The 21876-nt window shown below is 47.1% G+C and overlaps 1 protein-coding gene and 1 pseudogene across 3 annotated transcripts in view; one reads left to right on the top strand and one right to left on the bottom strand.

Moving 5' to 3' along the window:
* KMT2A (lysine methyltransferase 2A) overlaps positions 1-21876 on the top strand; it is a 78471-nt gene that overhangs the window by 25018 nt on the left and 31577 nt on the right. For all 3 annotated transcript variants that reach the window (XM_056107626.1, XM_056107625.1, XM_056107627.1), the window contains 7 exons: positions 6031-6100; positions 9957-12610; positions 14538-14715; positions 15479-15713; positions 16941-17005; positions 17936-18316; positions 19190-19263. In XM_056107626.1, coding sequence (XP_055963601.1) covers positions 6031-6100; positions 9957-12610; positions 14538-14715; positions 15479-15713; positions 16941-17005; positions 17936-18316; positions 19190-19263 — 3657 coding nt within the window. The remainder of the gene's footprint in view (positions 1-6030; positions 6101-9956; positions 12611-14537; positions 14716-15478; positions 15714-16940; positions 17006-17935; positions 18317-19189; positions 19264-21876) is intronic.
* Positions 3677-3874, bottom strand: LOC130016988 (uncharacterized; annotated as a pseudogene).

Here is a 21876-nt window from a genome sequence, read left to right as displayed (position 1 = left end):
TGGATCTATCCCAAGCTACATATGATCCCTTCAGTACTGCCAGGAGTGATTCCGGAGCACCCCCAAATGCAGCCCTAAAACAAGCGAACACAATCCTCAAGGGTTGGCTGTGTGTCTCAGTTGGTAGAGCGGCACGTGAGACCCTTGATTCAGTCATTGAACGGCAAAACAGTCCATAAGGGAAAAAAAATCTAAATCCTCAAGTATGAATGTATCTGTGTGAAAAGTAGGATTTGCTCGAATTGGAAGCTGTAGTGTAAGGAAAAATTCTACTCAGTTGTTTTTATAATTAGATTTCACTTAGGAAGGGACATTGAATAGCTTTGTTACGTTCCTTTTCTTCTCCAAGTTACAGTTAATTTCTCTCTTTTCCCCTTATTGTTAAAAGTTTCAGTGTGTTCCTTTTTTTCCCCCATTTCTTTGGCAGGATGTGTGTGTGGGGAGAAGGAGCTCTCCCAATCCCTGGTCAGGGGACGCAGGGGCCACTCCCAGTGATACTCAGTCTCTCTCTCTGGACCTGAAAGCAGTGCTCGGGTCCAGTGTGTGGTATGTTGCTGCTGGTACTGGCGGCCACCGTGGCTACATCCTGGAGTTTAGGGGGGTGGAATTCAATGCCAAGCGGCTCTTTGAACTGTCTCTCATGCCCTTTCTTCGCGTTCTTAATCCCTGGGAGATAAGTATGATAGAACAGTATTTCCTAGGACTCCACTTGGCATAATTCGTTTTCTGTCTTTGGATTTAAGACTTGGCACATTAAAACTTTGATCCTCTGGGTGTCTAGGGCTTCGTCCTGCAGGAGGAGTCTGGCGATGTCGCTTCCCCTCCCCACCCCCCCCCCCCGTCTCAGGAGGCTGTGCTCACCAGCAGGCCGTCCTGAAAGGCACCGTCCGTGATGAATGACTGCTTGGGCCCCGTTCCCAGGGCTCCTTGGTCACGTGGGGCAGCATGTCTCCCGTCCCCTCTTCAGGCCAGTCCAGGCCCACGATGCCCCAGTGCCAAACATGATTTAATTGCAGCTCCTTTTGTTTTCTGTTTTTGTAGACATTCGCCTTGTTCTTTTCATTTCAAGGCAAGTCTGAATCCTTGGGATGCCAGCGCGCTGGCCTTGTTCGCGACCCCTTTCCGGAGCCCTCACATTCAGGCAGGCCTGTGGCTTGCAGCTTTCCCAGGGCCTTCTCTGCTTGCTTTTCTGGACCTGTTGGGCTGTATGGGGACCACATGTGGCAGTATGTGCGGGCGACTCTAGGCAAGGTGTGCCAGGGAGTGCCCGGGGTGCCGTGCATTGCTAAGGATCAGACCCAAAGACCACGCTGCAGTCCGGTGAGACAACTTTCTGGTCCAGCTTGAATTTTCTTGACTTTCCTGGTAGTTTAGAGGTAAAGTAGAGTTGTTCAGCTAACAGCTACCAGGCAACTGCTTGGTCACTTGACCTCTTGGTGTGTGTATGCATGTATGGCTGCCAGAGCTGCCTCCTGCCATTGCTCCATGTAGAACATAAATTCATGCATGTAGTTGTGGAGTTCTCTGCTGAGTGCTGGGAAATCCCCAGGTAGCTTCGTGATAATGCATATAGATTAGCAGGTTGTTTCCAAGAGAATAAATAATGCAGGAAGAGAGTAATTAAATCAGGAACTAGAGAGAGAGAGATCAAAGGTGAAGGCGCTTACCTTGCAAGTAGTTGGTCCTCGTTCAATCCCTGGCCCTGCATATGGTCCCCTGAGCACCTTGGGGTGTCCACCGCCCCTCAAAAATAATGAAATAATAATTACATGAAACTTTTTTTGTGGAAAGGTACCAGAGAGATCTTACCTCAGGTGTTTTAAGTATATGTTCTGTCACTGGGCTACTTCCATGGTCCCTAAATCAGAAATTTAAGGATCTAAAATTTTGGGGGGAATTGGGGTTGGGGTATACCTGGCAGTGCTCAGGTCTTACTCTTTTTTTTTTGCTTTTTGGGTCATACCCGGCTATGCTCAGGGGTTACTCCTGGCTTTGCACTCAGGAATTACTCCTGGCGGTGCTCGGGGGACCATATGGGATGCTTGGAATCTAGCCCAAGTCAGCCACGTGTGAGGCAAACGCCCTACCCGCTGTACTATTGCTCCAACCCCCAACAGGTCTTACTCTTGACTGCATTTTGGGTGAGCCTTATGGGGTGTTAGGATAGAACTCAGGTTGGCCATATACAAGGCAAGCATTGAACTATTTTTACAACCCCCGTATTATGTTATTTTAAAAGTAGGTGGAGGGGCTGGAGCAATAGCACAACAGGTAGGGCGTTTGCCTTGCACACGGTCGGCCCGGGTTTGATTCCCAGCATCCCATATGGTCCCCTGAGCTCTGCCAGGGGTAATTCCTGCGTGCAGAGCCAGGAGTAACCCCTGTGTATCGCCAGGTGTAACCCAAACAAAAGCAATAAAAATAAATAAATAAAAGTAGCTGGGAAAGGGCCGGAGCCAGGACAGCAGGGAGGGCTTTTACCTTGCACGTGGCTGACCTGAGTTCCACTCCCAGCACCCCATATGGTTTCCGAGCACTACCAGGAGTAATCCCTGAGTGCAGAGCCAGGAGTAACCACTGAACATCACCGGGTGTGACCCAAAAAGCTCCCTCCCCCCAAAAAAAGTAGCTGAGAGAATAGGAAATTTTGTACTATAGATTTTACTTTATAACTTTAAATACTGGAGTAGGAAGTTCCTTGTAAATGACTGTATAGGCAAATTCTTTGGTCTCTCAGAACTGCAGTTTCTAAAGCTGTCTCAGTAATGGTACCACAGTATGGATATGGCCTTGTAGTTTTGAAAGATTTTACATAAATTATATAATCATCACATCACTCAAAGGAATTAAGTTATTAAAAGTGACCTATGTCAATAATATCACATACTTAGAAGTGCCAGAACAGAGATTGCAAACTATCCCATTCTCAGTGCTATCCCTGGCTAACGAGGGTATTTGGGCTGACTCCTAAAATTCTAAGACTCAGCCCCTTTTTTTAAATAAAAATTGAGGCAATTTACTATTGCCTATTATGTGTGCTTTTTTGGGGGAGCATGCTTTTGTGGGGGGGGCCACACCAACTGTGCTTAGGGTTTACACCTGGTTTTGTAGTCAGGGATCACACTTGGCAGTGCTTGAGGGATCAAATGTGGTTCCAGTGGATCACTCTGGGGTAGGCTACATGCAAGGCAGGTTTCTTATCCCTTTCGTATATTTTAGGATTACTTCTAGATATCTTCTTGTTTCCTGCCCAAAATTAAGTTTAAAAATCAACAATAGCTCAATATCCAGGAGCTCATGCAGGTGGTCTGTGTTTGATCTGTGGCACTGCCTGGTCCCCCAGATTCCACTGGGAGTGACCCCAGCACAGTCGCCTGACCTGATCACCATCAGCTATGGCCCGTCGTTCCCCACCACCCCCACCCCTCACAAAAAAAAAAAAGAAAAAGACAACTAATGTGCAATTTTTGTTATTCGCATACAATTTGAGTCTTGTTAGTTTGGGCTTCCATTTTGATAATGTTATAACTTATAAGTATAAACTATAGAAATTATTCCAGTGGTGCTGGGGATCGAACCCAGGGTCTCATACACATGCATGGTGGTATTCTACACTGCTTCAGAAATTTGAGACTGGCAACGGTATGTTCTTGTTTTTGTTTTTGTTTTTTCAGAAACCACTCAAACTGATTCCTCTCCCTCTCCTCTTCCGGTGATGGAAGAGAAAGGCCATCACCAGTGGGAAAGGCAGTTGCGAAGCAACATGTAGAACCGGCTTCCAGCCCAGGAGAGGATGCTCTGGCTCCTCCTTGTGGTTTTGGCTGCTCTGCAGATCAGAGAAACTCCTCGAGTAACAAGCTATAGGAACCTCCTCATTTGTTTTAAGATGAAGAGAGAAATTTATTTTTTGGGTCACACCTGGCAGTGCTCAGGGATTACTCCTGGCTCAATGCTCAGACACTGTGGTAGCAGGAGTTAAGCTCTGACCTCTGGCATGCTAAGCATGTGCTCCAGACCATTGAGCTAGGTCTCCAGCCTGACTTTTCTTATTCACAAATAGTGTTCACAGTATGAAATTTTATCTTAAATTGTATTCAGTGATGAAAGCAGAGTCTATAAAAGTTACTTTATATTCATGAAATTGATATTGAACACCTTAGGTATTGAACATACCTTTTTTTCCTTTTTGGGTCACATCTGGTGATGCACAGGGGTTACTCCTGGCTCTGTACTCAGGAATTACTCCTGGCAGTGCTTAGGGGACCATATGGGATGCTGGGAATCGAACCCGGTTCAGCCACGTACAAGGCAAACACCCTACCCTCTGTGCTATCACTCCAGCCCCATACATACTTTGTGTGTGTGTGTGTGTGTGTGTGTGTGTGTGTGTGTGTTTGTCACACCGAGCGATGCTCAGGGGTTTACTCCTGATTGTACTCTGGAAACATTCCTAGAGATGCTTGGGGATCATATGGGATGCCAGGGATCTATACCGGGTCAGCCATGTGCAAGGCGAATGCCATATGTGCATCTTAGTACACACTGTGTAAATACATCTTTTTGAAATAGGTATATAATTTTATCTAGGCTTTTGGACCACACCAAGTGATAATCTGGGGTTACTCATGCCTCTGTGCAAGAGGTTACTCCTTGGGGGACCATATGCCAGGCAGGTATATGCCTTTACTCTGTCTCTGGGCCCCAATGAATAGTTTCAGCAATCTCAGAACAGAATCGTTTTTAGATTCAAATAAGAATATCCCTCAGTAACATTGTGTGCAAAATCTCCGCCATAACGCCATAACGTTTTGATTCTCAAAACTGTTTCCCGTTAAGAGCCAGGCATAGCAATGTGTCTAAAAGGTTGTACCTGTTCAGCTACTCCAGTTTAAGGATAGCTAAGCAGATAAAGCATCTGTCTCAGCTTTTAACTAACTGGACAAGCGCTTCTTCAGAAAACCCATAGATGCAACCCTGTATATGGCCTTTCTCGAGAGGAAAGCTCTCTTGCTGGAACCTAGATTGGGGGTTATTCGTCTAAATTAAGGTTCATTGTTTTCCATGCCTCTTTTTGTTCTTGTTTTATGTGGATTTTGTTGCTAGTATTGGGAAATTCTCTCTCTCTCTCTCCTCTCTCTCTCTCTCTCTCTCTCTCTCTCTGGAAAGTACTTGGTCTCTGAATCATGACTTTCTACTACTCGGGTTTGTTTACATAGAGCAGCTTTCCTGAATACTTGTCCACAATAGGTGAAAGCTTAAGTTTTTTTTTTTTTTGGTTTGTTTTTGTTTCTGTTTTTTAAGGGTAGGTAAAAAGTTAGAGGTAAGGAGATTTTTGCCTTTTGCCTTTTCTAAGTGACACTGACAGTCTGCTGCTTCTGAGCTGTTGGTGACTGCGTGTCACCCTCTGTGCTCAGCTCCTGACCCCTTTCTCAAATACTGCTGCCCACCATTAAGTCTCTGTGATAACGGGGCATTTTCAAAGGACAACATAAAACGCATGTTGAGAATCTCTGGATCTCAAATATACAGAAATCACAACTGAATGTCAATTCCTGAGTTAAGGAACTGACGATTATGGCAATTTCAGTCTCTATTAATATTTAGTAGGCAAGAGTTTATGATATTGTTTATATTATTCCTTATGTGTCTGTAGGCTTAACTACTTGTTGAAAATATTTGTCTTAATGGGGTTGTATATTTCTGCCATTGTCCTGATTTGCTTACTTGAATTATTTTGGGCTGTATCTCTAGTTTGAAATTTAGGACTATCCCCTGTATACTGTGCACCAAAGATGACATTTCAATGCATTGTTCAAATATGAATTTGACAGCTCCTATTTGTAGTGAAGCTGTATGACTGGGTTTTGTTTATTTCAATATTAGTCATTATGTAATGGCTATAGGAATGATGGTTAAAATTATAGAGGCTAATTTTCCAAATTCATTGTGTCTCCTTGGGGCATTTCTTTGGGATATGTTCACATTTCGTGTTTTTGTTTCTGATTTTAAAATAATTTTCCTTTGTTGTAGGATGAGCAGTTCTTAGGTTTTGGCTCAGATGAAGAAGTCAGAGTACGAAGCCCCACGAGGTCTCCTTCAGGTATGGCCAATTAAGCGCATGGGGCCTTGGAGTTGTGTCTGTGCTCAGATCGCGGCTGCCCTGCTGTCTTTTGTGTGCAAAGGAGGGTCTCGGATGCCGGTGGTCTTGTGCCTTCTTCCCCTTTCCCCTCAGCTTAGGTAGGAAAGGGTTTACGAACTAGACCTTGATGAGACTTTTCTCTGTCAGGCCACTCGCTTTCATGCTTCTCTCTGGAGCCCTTGAGGCATAGGGGGTAGATATCCATTGAGTGGTTGGAAAACAAGGTAGACCGATGAAGGTAACTATGATCAGCACCCCCACTTTATGTATTTTGAATGATTTGGCCGTATTTATGATCCTGGGAATACTTTTGTCGTTACTTTTTGGGGGCATACTTTGGGCAACACTTGGGCTTGGTGATACTTGGCGAACATGGGACCATACCTAGTGGTGCTGGGGGGACAGTGGAGATTGAGCTCCGTGCCTCACATGTGCAAGGCCTATGTTCTGTCACCTGAGCCATGTCCTCAGCCCTTGGCCATTGATTTTCATGTATGAAATCCCATCTACTGTTGTCAGAGGACTGAAAACAGACTATTGTAGTGGACCAGGGAGATAACTCCAGGGCAAGGTGCATGCTTTGCCTGCCGGAGGCCAGGTCTTTCACCTCTAATACCACTTGTTTCCCTGAGCACCCTTGGGAGTGATCCCTGAGCCAGAAGAGCCAGAAGCAGCCCCTGTGCACCACCAGTTGTGGTGGTGGTGGTAATAATATACTTTATGCAGCAATCCCATCCTTGAAAGTTTGTATTAAAATCCGCAAGATAGAATGATGTGGGAGTATTTCCATTCATGAGCGGCAATTGTGCTGACCAAGAAAATATCTAGAATGTCTTGGATTTCTAGACTGAGAGCTTCGATCTCAATTGAAATAGCAATTACTGGCTTGCAGAGTTCTGTTCTCTGTATGAGAGGCGTAGATCTTTGATGGAAGCAGTGCTTCCCAGCTGTGCTGCATTCTGATTTCTTGTGTGGTTTTCTTTGATTTGATGTGACTAGACAGTCCAGTTAAACATGTTCTTTGTGTATTTTTGCTATTTGACATTAACTTAGTTTGCGATGTTGTTAGCACTTTGGGTTTTAAGTCATCACATGTTAATCTAATTCAAGTGCATGTAAGTGGACAATTTTTTCTTTTGGAAATGTTGGTATTGTCAGTAGCATGCCAATGTCTGCCATTTAAGCAGTAACCGTATTCTCTAAGTGATGTAATCTGAAACATCATACTGTATTTTATTGCTTAATTGTTGCCTCCACATAATCATTTCACAGAAATTTTTTTACATTATACTGGTAACCCTGTAAAAGACTAGGATAGTGTTTACACCCAGCTTTTTCTTTCTTTCCTTTTTTTTTTTTCTTAGTGCCACAACTATCCATGCTCAGGACTTACTCCTGGTTCTGTGCTCAGTGGTCATTCCTGGTGGTGCCTAGGGTCTAACCAGGTCGGCTTGGTGTAAGTCCGCCAGCACCTTACCTACTGTACCCCAACATTTTTTTAAATCTTCCTGACCCCAACATTTTTTTAAATCTTCCTCACCCCAACATTTTTTTAAATTTGATATAAAATCAGTGATAATAAATGCAGAGAAATATGGTATTGAATAGTGATAATAGAAATATCTGATAACTGAGAGAGAAAATAACACCCAGAAAAATATGAATAATTACATATAATTGACTGGTGAGTTATTTAAATGAGTGAATTATAGAAGTTACCAGAGCAGACTCTCTTGCTTTTTCCATTTATCCACTCAAAGCATTTTGGTTTTTTCACTTGTTATTTTTGCTTTTTTATTTTCCCTGAGCACTACTACACCTTGCAGTGTTCAGGGACCAAAGTGCTGCAAGCCCTTTTTTTGGGGGGGGGTCACACCTGGTGATGCTCAGGGCTTACTCCTGGCTCTGCACTCAGGAATTTCTCTTGGCGGTGCTCCAGGAACCATCAAGGATGCCAGGGATTGAACCCAGGTCAGCTGTGTGCAAGGCAAATGCCCTCCCCACAGTACTATTGCTCTGGCCCCAAGGCAAGCACCTTAATTCCTGTACTATTTCTCTACCCCAGCTCCCATCCCCCACCCTTCTACCATTGATTTTTTTTTTCATGTTGGATAGAAGAGAATTTCAGAATTATAATGGCCCTCTGGTAGCCATGTTAAAGTCTACCGTGATGATAAGGAATCTTGGGATGCACTTCTGGGTCAAAGTTCACTTTGTTATTTTAAACTTTTTGATGGTGGTTGCTTTTGTTTTCAAGAAATGAAACATGGTTTCTGGACTGGAGCAATAGCACAGTGGGTAGGGCGTTTGCCTTGCACGCGACCAACCTGGGTTCGATTCCCAGCATCCCTTATGGTCCCCTGAGCACCACGAGGAGTGATTCCTGAGTGCATGAACCAGGAGTAACCCCTGAGCATCGCCGGGTGTAACCCAAAAAGCAAAAAAAAAAAAAAAGAAAAAGAAACATGGTTTCTGTGCTATCTCCTAGTCCTGTTGTAATTATTTATTGAGAATGGATTTGTGAATCCTTATCTAGTAAGGGAGGAAATCTCAAGTTAATTGGTGAAGACAGTATTATATTTAGAAAGCTGAGTAATAAGACCTTTGTTTATTTTTGTTCCATTAGAAAGTTGGTCCAATATCTAAAATGTTCATCTTTATGACATTAATCTGTTTGGTGCCTATTAGAGGGAATTTCAGCCTCAGAGAACTTAAACATTCTAAGTTATGAGGAAGAGATGATGTGATAGATTAGACGCTCTTTTTATTTTGTGCGGGAGGCAGGGCGGGGGGGGGGTTATTCAGAGCTTACTGATGTTCAGGGCTTACTCCTGGCTCTGAATTCAGGGATCACTTCTGGTGGACTTGCAGGACTATATAGGGTGCCAGGGATCAAACCCCCAGGTTGGCCTCATGCAAAGCAAATACCCTACCTGCTGTACTATCACTCCAGTTCCAAGACAATCCTTAATATATTGAGAAAAACAGGTTGTATAAAGAATTTTAGAAAACAGTCTTATTTTCTTGAATTTCCTAATGAGTACAAATTTGACCAATCTATTGGTTAGAATATTCTTTTATTTGGAATAGAAGAAATCTGATTTAGTAAATTGTCAATGTACTGTTGACATTAGCAGTAACCTGGAGCTGACTGGTCTCGGAACCTCTAGGTTAAAGGGGACAGATTTGTGGACACATGCCACTTCACTGAGTAATACACAGACCAAGAGGTCAGTGACCTTACTCTCGCATCTCATGAATGCGATGTTTCTATGCAATAAAACTTCTTTAGTTTATCTTGGCAAAACTGAAAATAGAGGAGGCTGAGCTGCCCACAAACCTATTCCTGTCAAAATTGGATTGTTATTGATTGAAGAACACTTTGTTCAGATCTATTGAAACCAAAATCTGTGTCATAAAGGATGGGTTAACATACTATGAACATGTGCTCAAATGTTCACTTTTGTGACGAGGAAAGTTTGGGAAGGTAATACAGATTTTTTTTTTAATTCAGAAAACTAACTGAAGTTGTAGGAAAATCAGTTTTGCTTTTTAATTGCTCAGTTGAAAACCTCTTATTTTCTTCTATCAAAAAAAAAGGAACTCAATGTTCTTTTAGGTGGAGTGTAATTTACTTGATTTCTTTGTGGCAAGATTTTGTTGAAAAGATTCTAAGCACAATTAAGATGTTTTATGGACTCATTAGCTCCAAATAGAGTTCAGTTCGAAATGGCTAGTGCTGAATTATATTCAGCTTAGTTAATGCCTGACTGCAAAGCTAAATATATGCTCTTCATTGTTTAATTTCTATACGCAGTTAAATCTAGTCCTCGAAAACCTCGCGGGAGACCCAGAAGCAGCTCTGACCGAAGTTCAGCCCTCCTCTCAGACCCGTCCGTGTTTTCCCCTCTCAGTAAATCAGAGACCAAATCCGGAGAGAAAATCAAGAAGAAAGATTCCAAAAGTCTAGAAAAGAAGAGAGGAAGACCGCCCACCTTCCCTGGCGTCAAAATCAAAATCACACACGGCAAGGACATTTCAGAGTTACCCAAGGGAAGCAAAGAAGAGAGCCTGAAAAAAATCAAACGGACACCCTCCGCTACCTTTCAGCAGGCCACAAAGATTAAAAAACTCAGAGCAGGTAAACTGTCTCCTCTCAAGTCTAAGTTTAAGACAGGGAAGCTCCAAATAGGAAGGAAGGGGGTCCAGATTGTCCGCCGGCGAGGCCGGCCGCCGTCGACGGAAAGGATCAAGACCCCTCCAGGTCTGCTCCTGAACGCGGAGCTGGAAAAGGCCCAGAAGGTCCGCAGGGACAAGGAGGGCAGCCCGCCGCTGCCCCGGGAGGAGAAGACCGTGGTCAGGCAGAGCCCGCGCAGGATCAAGCCGGTCAGGATCATTCCTTCTTCCAAAAGGACAGATGCCACCATCGCCAAGCAGCTCCTGCAGAGGGCCAAGAAGGGCGCCCAGAAGAAGATCGAGAAGGAGGCCGCGCAGCTGCAGGGCAGAAAGGTGAAGACGCAAGTCAAGAACATCCGGCAGTTCATCATGCCCGTGGTCAGCGCCATCTCCTCGCGCATCATCAAGACCCCGCGGCGCTTCATCGAGGACGAGGATTATGACCCACCCATCAAAATCGCCCGGCTCGAGTCCACCCCCAACAGCAGATTCAGCACCACGTCCTGTGGCTCTTCCGAGAAGTCCAGTGCCACTTCCCAGCACTCCTCCCAGATGTCCTCAGACTCCTCCCGGTCCAGCAGCCCCAGCGTGGACACCTCCATAGACTCTCAGGCCTCAGAGGAGATCCAGGGACTGCCTGAAGAGCGGAGCGAGACCCCCGAAGTCCACCCGCCACTGCCGATTGCCCCGTCCCCCGAGACCGAGGGTAGTGATAGGAGAAGCCGAAGGTACTCGGTGTCGGAGCGAAGTTTCGGCTCGAGAACGACGAAGAAGCTGTCCGCGCTGCCCAGCGCCCCCCCGCAGCCGACTTCGTCCTCGCCCCCGCCCCCCCTGCTCACCCCGCCGCCGCCGCTGCAGCCGGCCTCCAGCCTCTCGGACCACACGCCGTGGCTCATGCCTCCGACCATCCCTTTAGCATCACCGTTTTTGCCTGCTTCTGCGGCGCCCTTGCCAGGGAAGCGAAAATCTATTTTGCGAGAACCGACGTTTAAGTGGACTTCCTTAAAGCATTCTAGGTCAGAGCCACAGTACTTTTCCTCAGCCAAGTATGCCAAAGAAGGTCTTATTCGCAAACCAATATTTGATAACTTCCGCCCCCCTCCGCTCACGCCCGAGGATGTGGGCTTCGCGCCGGGCTTTGCTCCGTCGGGGACTGCTGCTTCCGCCCGCTTGTTCTCGCCACTCCACTCCGGGACGCGGTTTGATATGCACAAACGGAGCCCTCTCCTGAGAGCCCCGAGGTTTACGCCCAGCGAGGCGCACTCCAGAATCTTTGAGTCTGTCACCTTGCCTGGTAACCGAACTTCTGCTGGAGCATCTTCGTCAGGAGTGTCCAACAGGAAAAGGAAAAGGAAAGTGTTCAGCCCCATCCGATCCGAACCGAGGTCTCCTTCTCACTCCATGAGGACGCGAAGTGGAAGGCTTAGCACTTCGGAGCTCTCGCCTCTCACCCCGCCGTCTTCCGTCTCTTCCTCCTTAAGCATTTCTGTTAGTCCTCTTGCCACTAGTGCCTTAAACCCAACTTTTACTTTTCCTTCTCATTCCCTGAGTCAGTCCGGGGAATCGACAGACAAAAGCCAGAGAGCCAGGAAGCCCACCAGCGCTCCAGCAGAGCCCTTTTCGGCCAGCGGCCCGTCGCCTCTCTTCCCTTGGTTTACCCCCGGCTCTCAGACTGAACGAGGGAGGAATAAAGACAAGGCCCCCGAGGAGCTGTCCAAAGACCGCGATGCCGACAAGGGCGTGGAGAAGGACAAGAGTAGAGAGCGAGACCGGGAGAGAGAGAAGGAGAATAAGCGGGAGTCGAGGAAGGAGAAAAGGAAAAAGGGATCAGAGATTCAGAGTAGCTCTGCTTTGTATTCTGTGGGTCGGGTTTCCAAAGAGAAGGTCGTGGGGGAAGATGTGGCCACTTCGTCTTCTGCCAAAAAAGCAACCGGGCGGAAGAAGTCTTCATCACTTGATTCTGGGACTGATATTGCATCGGTGACTCTTGGGGATACGACAGCTGTCAAAACCAAAATTCTTATAAAGAAAGGGAGAGGAAATCTGGAAAAAAACAACCTGGACCTCGGCCCAACTGCCCCATCCCTGGAGAAGGAGAAAGCCCTCAGCCTTTCCACTCCTTCATCTAGCACTGTTAAACATTCCACTTCCTCCATAGGCTCCATGTTGGCTCAGGCAGACAAGCTTCCAATGACTGACAAGAGGGTTGCCAGCCTCCTAAAAAAGGCCAAAGCCCAGCTCTGCAAAATTGAGAAGAGCAAGAGTCTTAAACAGACTGACCAGCCCAAAGCACAGGTACTTTTTCGATTTGTCTTTGAAAAATTCGTGTGTCCAGCCCTCCCTGTGATGTTAGCCGTGTCCTGGACTCTGGGTTGCAGGAGTCAGACTGTGGAGTGGCCGTTGGCGCCGCCGACAGTGGTCCTGTAAGGCGTGGCAGAGTTCTGGCTGGGGGGAATGGGGCCATTCCAAGCAGGGGAGACCACGGGGTACATTGGAAACTACGGCGCGTCCTTACCTAATGGGGTTTGCTGTATCGGCAGCTGGGACCAAATTTTGTAGTCAGATTATGTCCCACGTGTTAACTGTCGAAAACGGAGGGGCCGAATGACAGTGCATTCTCTCCCTTCATGGAGGAGGGAGAGCAATGGAGAGTAATTGTTTGAAAATGCAGGTGAGAGACGGAGATGCAAAATTGACTTAGTTTAAGGTCGTGGCAGATGTTTTTACAAAGAACACTGCTCTGTGTGTGTGTGTGTGTGTGTGTTTTGTTTTTGTTCGGGGACCACACCTCGTGGTGCTCAGAGCTTACTCCTGACTCTACTGAGGGATCATTCCTGCCTGGCATGGGGACCATATGAGGTACCGGGGATTGAACCCGGGTGAGTGCGTGCAAGACATGCGCCCTCCTCACTATGCTAGCACTCTGGCCCAAGAGCAATGCTTTGGAACAGATTGATCTAGACACTGCCCTTTTTCAGAGAAAACTTCTGATCGTTAGACTGTTTTTTAAATTGTCACAGTAGATGCATATTTATAACAATATCTTGTTTGGTCAAGGAGCTTACCTAACTTCTTTTTGTTTGGGGGCACATCTGGTGGTACTGGGAACTGCTCGTGGCTCTGTGCTCAGAGGTCAGTCCTGGCGGCACCCAGGGGAGACCCTGAGGTGCCAGGATCACACCCGAACCGCCTGAGTGCAGAGCATGTGCCACTGAGCTATCCCTTGGCCTACAGACCTAAGTTTTTATTTACTCTTTTTATTTGTGTGTGTGTGTGCGTGTGTCTTGGGGGGTGCTGTTGGGCTGTACCCTCTGTATTCGGGTTTCCTCCAGGTTCTGGGCTCAGGGATCACCCCTGGTGATGCTCAGGAGACCACATGTGGTGCCAAGAATCGAACTCAACTTGAACTCACGTTCAAGAAAAGTGTCCTACCGCTGTGCTGTCTCTCTCTCCCTAAAGCTAAGTTTCTAATGTTTCACCTGGCAGTGTAAGGCTGCCAGGGGTATTCTAGCCTGATACTGTGGACACAGTTCTGATACCATGTGGCATGATTTTGGTTATCTCCTAGGGAGAGAGAGTTACAGTGGCTCTCTAAAATATAAAGGCATTTTTGTTTGGAGTTTCATTCTGTTTCTAACTACAGATTATTTCCTTCACCTGTTCTCTGGCTTGGGGAAGTATCGGAACTACTCTGTAGTTAGATGATTCCTATTTAGACTGAATTTGCTGAGAATAGGTATCTAGAGCTTGTATCTTCAGGGAAATTTTTAAAAGTATTATCACTGGAAATAGAAGCTTAGGTGATTTTTGTTTGTTTGGACCATAGCTGGTGGTGCTAAGGGGCAACCCTCATCTTGGTGATGGGGGATGCTCACAGCAGTCCTGGGGGCCCATGTGATGCAGAGGAGCTATCCTGGGTCTTCTGCAGGCGAAGCTTATGCCCGCGCCCTTTGCACCCTTCTCTCTAGTTTCATTCCTGTTTTTGTTTTTTTTTTTTGGTTTTGTTTTGTTTTTGTTTTTGTTTTTATTAGAAGCTGCCTTTTTGGCGCTAATTTTAGGATACCGTAGTCATTGGCTCCTCTGTACTACTCGAGCAGCTGGGAATAGAGTTAAACGTGTTGAGTCTAGCCTGTCAACAGTTAATGAGCTGTACTTGGCCTTACTCAATTAGTGTTTTCAATCTGCATGCTTGCTGTCTGTCTGGGGCTCGCCTCATACTCAGGGTCAAGAGAGTGATTCATCAGAGACCTCTGTGCGAGGACCCCGGATCAAACATGTCTGCAGAAGAGCTGCTGTGGCCCTTGGCCGGAAACGAGCCGTGTTCCCTGACGACATGCCCACCCTGAGTGCCTTACCCTGGGAAGAGCGAGAGAAGATTCTGTCTTCCATGGGGAATGATGGTAGGTCACGAGAGCTGCCCAGAAGTCTCCACTCCCATTCGGTTTGCTCGCTGGGGATGCTACAGGTGCCGGACAGTCTCGGAGCTTTGTGTGTGACTCTGGGTGCTCCAGAAAACAGATGGCGCGACAAAATTTGAGTGTGTCGAGGGTTTGATTGGAGGAAAGTCCCGAGGGAAGATGGTGGGGGCAGCTGGGGCCGATGGGGAGAGCGGGCACAATGCAGAGGGCGGGTGGGCCACATCTTCCAGAGAGAAGTTTGGCCCAGCACAGGGAGCAAAAGGCCACCTCGTCCTGTGTCTCCCTGGGCCCCTATCACACTCTGTCACTGCCTGGGCCTGATTCCCAGGGCGCTGGCCTCGGTGGAGCCCGATTCAGGAGAGGGCAGGGTCACCCTGTAGCCTGGTCGTGTTCCCAGGGTGGCCACTATGGTCCTCAAGGCAGGGGCGCGGTTCATGAAGGCCAACAGCGGAGGGGACCGTCAGGAACATGCAGTTACCTGTAGGACCTTAGATTGTCTTTTTGAAGTGTTTGAAGTTTCTGCGGTCGTCAAACTGCAGGTTATAAGCGCTTAAACCATTGAAATGCTTGTATCCGAAATGGGCTTCAAGTCATTTATCTGGGTATGTGTGTTTTTAGGAAGGTATGCTTTAGTTTTTGGAGGTTCGAACATACATAATAAGTAAATGGATTTTGAGCATCTCCTCCGCTCCGAGGAAGGGGGGTTATCTTTCCCCAGAGAACTAACGACATATTCCTTTCACAGACAAGTCATCAGTTGCTGGCTCAGAGGATGCCGAACCTCTTGCTCCCCCAATCAAACCAATTAAACCCGTCACCAGAAACAAGGCACCTCAGGAACCTCCCGTGAAGAAGGGGCGGCGCTCCAGGCGGTGTGGCCAGTGTCCTGGCTGCCAGGTGCCTGAGGACTGTGGTGTCTGTACAAACTGCTTAGACAAACCCAAGTTTGGTGGCCGCAACATAAAGAAGCAGTGCTGCAAGTGAGTGGGAGTCGTCCCTGGGGCCGTGTGCACGTGAGCCTTGCCTGGTGGCACCAAGCCGCCTCGTTCCCAGCCTGGTGGCAGGGTTGGATTTTGGGAGGCTGGCTGGGTTTGGGGGCTACTGCGGGCACAGCCTGGATAGGGCAAAGAGGTGAGAGGTTCCGCCTCCGTTCAGGCGACTGTGACAGCTGTCCCTGTTGGACCCGGAATTGGGGTTAGTGAGGCACTGGATTAGCGTTTCATTCTGGTCTGTGTCGATAGCCCTGTGGTCCTAGCGGTCACCATGTCTGCTTCTCTCTAAACACTGACTAGAGCAGAATCACTCAGGATTGCTTTCAGACAGCAAAGTTGAGATCTGTGTCTCTGCTGCTCTCTGTCTGCTTTGGAATATTTTCAGGTCCATGGCGTCCTGATGACCTTTTCTCCCCTTTCAGTATCAGTTGATTGGTGTACCTTCCATCCTCAGAGATTATGTCCAGCATGGATCAAGAGTTCCACAAAGACGTTTTAGTGACTGATCATCTGATATTTAACCTAGCATACAAAGAGATCTCAGATATTTGCAAAAGGAATAAGTTACATTAAAAATGATTTCTGTAGAGTTGAACGAACTCCTGGTCTGTTTACTTCAGGGGAGATAGTTGAGTGGAGATAATCCGAGAATTAAAGCTCGTCTCAGTTCCATTAGTGGAGCTATGTGAGATGATTCACAGATCAATATGGAGGCATTTGAGAGTGAGAGAAAATTGTGCTGAATTTCAGGGTTGAATTAGATTCAGCCCAATTTCTTTTTTGTAAATCAAGTTTGGATTTCGTTAAGTTGAGAGGTGAGATGTCTGTGAGAGCCTGGATAGACCTATAACACTGTAGTGGCCAGCAGAGGACTTTGCTGAATAATTTTAGTCCATTTTGAATTCAGATTACTATAGGAATAGTTAACTACAAGAAAATCAACTGATCATTTGGTCTGTTCTGATCAGTACTGGTTAAGAGAAATTTGATTGTACTTCAAAAACAACTGTGTATTTGCTTAGGTTCAAAGATAGTATAAATTGCCTATCAGAGGACCCCGAGGATCAGATTCAAATTGGAGTATGAGCTCATAGTTTTTCAGTTATCAAAATTAATCTGAATAAGGCTTCGCTGATTCTTACATATAAATCAGCCCTGGTTTTAATTGCTTTGTTTCTAAATGTAGTTTGTTTATGGTATTTTCTTTTTCCCTAGGATGAGGAAATGTCAGAATCTACAATGGATGCCTTCCAAAGCCTACCTTCAGAAGCAAGCGAAAGGTAGTATTGCAGAGGGATTCACCCCAAGAGGCATCTGGGAGTTTTTGGTTTTGGTATGGTTTTTGGGCCACACCTGGTGATGCTTAGGGCTTACTCCTGGCTCTGCACTCAGGGATCACTCCTGGCGGGCTTGGGAACCATGTGGGATGCCGGAGATCGAACCTGGGTCAGCCACGTGCAAGGCAAGCACCCTACCCACTGTACTATTCTTTGGTCCTTAAATGCTTCTCTTATCACAAAAGACTTAGAGATCCAGTTTTAAGCCTATAATCACCTATGAACCTGTGAGCATTGCTGAATATGACCCAATAACACACATGCAAGATATCTGTACTATCTTTCTGGCCCCTTTAAAATTAAAAAAAAATTTGAAAGTATACCTGTGCACCCTGACCTACTCTTACTTTCTGGGTTTTTTTTGTTTCCCTGCTGGCAGGCTGTGATGGGGGTGGGGTGGTTATTGGGCCACATCTGGCAGTGCTCAGTAGCCATTCCTGATTCTGCTCAGGAATGATTCTGGATGCCGGGGGCATCTTAAGGTGTGCTGGGGTCAGTAACATACAAGGCAAGTGCATTAACTCCCTGTACTATTTCTCCAGCCTTTATATGCTTTTTTAAAAAAATTTGGTACTATATTAAATGAAAAATTTCTGGGCCAGGGATGCAGCTCAGTGGCAGCTTGCCTTGCATATATGACCCCCAATGTTTGATCCCCAGCACTATAAAATAAAAGATACAAAAGAAGGGGCCGGAGAGATAGTATAGTGGGGTAGGGCACTCACCTTACATGTGGCCCACCCAGGTCTGATCCCCAGCATTCCATATGGTCCCCTGAGCACCCCCAGCTGTGGCCCCAAATCCCCTGCCTGACCCCCAACTCAAAAAAAAAAAAGGAGTTATACTGATAAATGAATTTGTCCTTTCCCCTAGCTGTGAAAAAGAAAGAGAAAAAGTCCAAGGCCAGTGAAAAGAAAGAGAGCAAAGAGAGCAGCGGTGCTGTGAAGAACGTGGTGGAGCCTAGTCCGAAACCTCCCCCGACGGCCAGGGAGGACCCTGCCCCAAAGAAAAGCAATAGCGACCCTCCTCCGCGCAAGGCGGCCGAGGAGAAAGTCGAGGAAAGCAGCGCCCCGGCCCCGCCACCGGAGCCCAAACAGGTGACCACTCCCGCTTCCAGGAAGTCCAGCAAACAGGTGTCGCAGCCTGCGCCCGCGCCCCCCGCACAGCCGGCCAGCACCTCGACGCCCAGGAAGGACACTCCCAAGCCAGCTCCCAGCGAGCCCAAGAAAAAGCAGCCGCCACCCCCTGACCCAGGTGAGCCGGAAGCAGGCAGCAGCTTTTGGTTCAAGAAAATCAGGCTGTGGATGAAATGACAAAGAAATAGGAACAAAGTTTTCATTCAGTTGGAGATACTATTCCAGTTTCCTGTTCAATACCTAGAATGTCGGGTTCTGTTTTTATTTCTTTTCTTTTTTTTTCTTTGCTTTTTGGGTCACACCCAGTGATGCTCAAGGATTACTCCTGGCAGTGCTCAGGGGACATCATGGGATGCTGGGAATCGAACCCAGGTCGGCCTCGTGCAAGGCAAACGCCCTACCTGCTATGCTATTGCTCCAGCCCCTTTGTTTTTATTTCTAAAATGTCCCTTTCAGTCTCCTCGGCGTGGTGGCGGGCAGCGCCCCCCCCCCCCACCAGAATTTCCCCAAGCCCCAGCAGCCAGAAGAAGCTGACCAAGTTCAGTAAACAGAAACATTTAACATGGAAGGCTCAGACAAGGCCTTACTGTCCCCATGGTGAAATGCAGCAACTTTCACACATTTTCTTTTACCAAAGTATTTTTTGATAATCCCGTTAGTCATTTAGTTGTAACAGGCAATATAAGATAAAAATATGTTTTGTGCCTGCTAACAGGGCAGGGGTGGGGGGGAGGGTTGGCAGTTGGGAAAATTGGACATTGGTGGAGGGAAGGTCATGCTGGTGTGTGACTGGGGTTGGAATATTGAATTCCTGTAGCAAATGCATCACGAACTACTTTGTAGACTTCAGTGTTTAAATAAAGGGGAAAAATAAATTAAAAAAAAAACATAAAATGCCCCTTTCTTCACAGCCCTTTAGTCTTAAAATAATCATTTGGTCTGAACTTAAAATCCAGTGGCATCTGACTGCAACTTGTTTGAAATTTGATAGGTCCGGAACAAAGCAAACAGAAAAAAGTGGCTCCACGCCCAAGTATCCCTGTGAAACAAAAACCAAAAGAAAAGGTGAGGAAAGATGCATTTCTCTGCAGTATTTCAGGGATGTTGGATTCTGTCAGGAAATAGTGCTACTTCCTTGACATTTCTGTGATTGAATGAATATAGTGTGATTATCTTTTTTTTTTTTTTTTGGTTTTTGGGTCACACCCAGTGATGCACAGGGGTTTACTCCTGACTCTGCACTCAGGAATTACTCCTGGCAGTGCTCAGGGGACCATATGGGATGCTGGGAATTGAACCTGGGTCAGCTGCGTGCAAGGCAAATGCCCTACCCGCTGGGCTATTGCTCCACCCCCTAGTGTGGTTATCTTAAAATCAGCCAACTTCAGGAGCAGGGGAGATGGCATACAGGGCAGGGGTGCATGCTTTGCATGCAGAAGACTTGGTGTGGTCCCACCAACATATGATCCCCCTGAGCACTGCCAGGAGCAGCCCCTAACCCATAGCTGACTGCAGCCCCAAGTACTGCCAGGTGAGGCCGCCCACCCAAAAATGAACGGATTTCAGGCTTTGGACTTTTATCATGTTTCTCTCTCTGTGCTCCAGTCTTTCTGTTCTTACTGCCTTACATGCTTGTACGTATACTTCAAGCTGTTCGGCATACTGTTTTCTGCCCTAGCATCTTTTAGCAGTGTTTGTCAACAGCAATCACTGTGTCCACTCTTTTTTTTTTCTTTTTGGGTCACACCCAGCTATGCACAGGGGTTACTCCTGGCTTTGCACTCAGGAATTACTCCTGGCGGTGCTCAGGGGACCATATGGGATGCTGGGAATCGAACCTGTGTCGACCATGTTGACTGCATGCAAGGCGAACGCCCTACCCGCTGTGCTATCGCTCCAGCCCCAAACAAATGTGTTTTTTTTTTTCTTTTTGGGTCACACCCGGCAATGCACAGGGGTTATTCCTGGTTCTGCACTCAGGAATTACTCCTGGCGGTGCTCAGGGGACCATATGGGATGCTGGAAATTGAACCCAGATCAGCTGCGTGCAAGGCAAATGCCCTAACCTCTGTGCTATTGCTCCAGCCCCTACTGTGTCTTTATATTGATTGTGTGGGGCCACGTCTGGCAGTGCGCAGGCCTTCAGTCGGTGGCCGAGAGGCCCCCAGGGTTACACTGGGATGCTGGCACTGGTAGGCTTGTGGTGCTGGGGGTGGAATTCAGGCCCTCACACGGCCAAGGTGGATTCTCTCCCAGTGGAGCCATTCACCGGACTTCCTCTATTCGTGTCTATTATGTAGAAAGAGAGAATGTGTTTAAGACTCTTTTTTTTTTTTTTTTTTGCTTTTTGGATCACACCCAGCGATGCTCAGGAGTTTCTCCTGGCTCTGCACTCAGAAATTACTCCTGGCTGTGCTTGGAGGACTATATGTAATGCCGGGGAGTGAACCTGGGTTGGCTGCGTGCAAGGCATATGCTCTACCTGCAGTACAGTCACTCAGGCCCCTGTTTAAGACTCTTCTGACTCTTTCTACCGTCTCTCCGTGTCACCATACTAGCGCCTATGAATGTCCTGGCTGATGCTCTGAAGAACATCAGCAGTGCTGAGAGGAGAAGCCAATGCCAGTGCATAGTAGAAATGGTTGCGTTGGTGAATTTGAACTCAGTGATGATTACAGAGCTAAGAAAATTGTCAACCTCACAGGCTGGGTAAACAACTATGCATTCGGCTGGGGATGTAACTGAGTGAATGGACCACTTGCCTTGCACGTGTGAGGCCCTGGTTAGATTCCCCAGCACATCGAGTCAGAGAAGGGAAAGGAAGAGATGGTGCAGTGGCTTCTGGGCCCGGGGCATGGCTCAGGGGCAGGAGCTCTTGCTTTGCATTGGGGAGCCCCTAGGGACTGCCTTGTTCTGCCAGCACTGCTACACCTGGTCCTCCCCCAAAACAAAACAAGACTTTTTTTTTCCTTTTTGGGTCACACCCAGTGATGCTCAGGGGTTATTCCTGGCTCTACTCAGGAATTACTCCTGGCAATGCTGTGGGGACCACATGGGATGCTGAGGATCAAATCCCGCTCAGCCATGCACAAGGCAAACGCCCTACCCGCTGTACTATTGCTCCAGCGCCGACAATACTTTTTTCTTTTTTAATTTGATTTAGGTAAAGGTAAAGGTAAAGGCCCTCCCATTGATCGTCGATTTGCTCGAGCGGGCCCAGTAACGTCTCCATTGGAGACTTTGTTGTTACTGTGTCTGGCATATCGAATACTCTCGGTAGCTTGCCGGGCTCTCCGAGAGGGGCGGAGGAATCGAACTCGGGCCGGCCATGTTGGCCGCTTGTAAGGCAAACGCCCTAACCGCTGTGCTATCGCTCCAGCCCTCTCGGAGAGCCCGGCAAGCTACCGAGAGTATTCGATATGCCAGACACAGTAACAACAAAGTCTCCAATGGAGACGTTACTGGGCCCGCTCGAGCAAATCGACGATCAACGGGAGGGCCTTTACTCTTTACCTTTACTTAATTTGATTTAGGTTTAGATGTAATCAAAGGTCTAGAAGAATGGTAGAACAACCTGCTCACATCCTGGCATTTATTGATTTATTGATTTATTGTAGTGAGAACCCCTAGCTGGCACCACAGCAGAAAGGCTTGGTGAGAGAAATCTCGACGTTCTTT

The sequence above is a fragment of the Sorex fumeus genome, unplaced genomic scaffold, assembly GCF_029834395.1.
Source record: "Sorex fumeus unplaced genomic scaffold, SorFum_2.1 ptg000169l, whole genome shotgun sequence".
Lineage (NCBI taxonomy): Eukaryota > Metazoa > Chordata > Mammalia > Eulipotyphla > Soricidae > Sorex > Sorex fumeus.
Note: the sequence above shows the minus strand (reverse complement) of the source record. Positions and strands in the feature narration are given on the sequence as shown.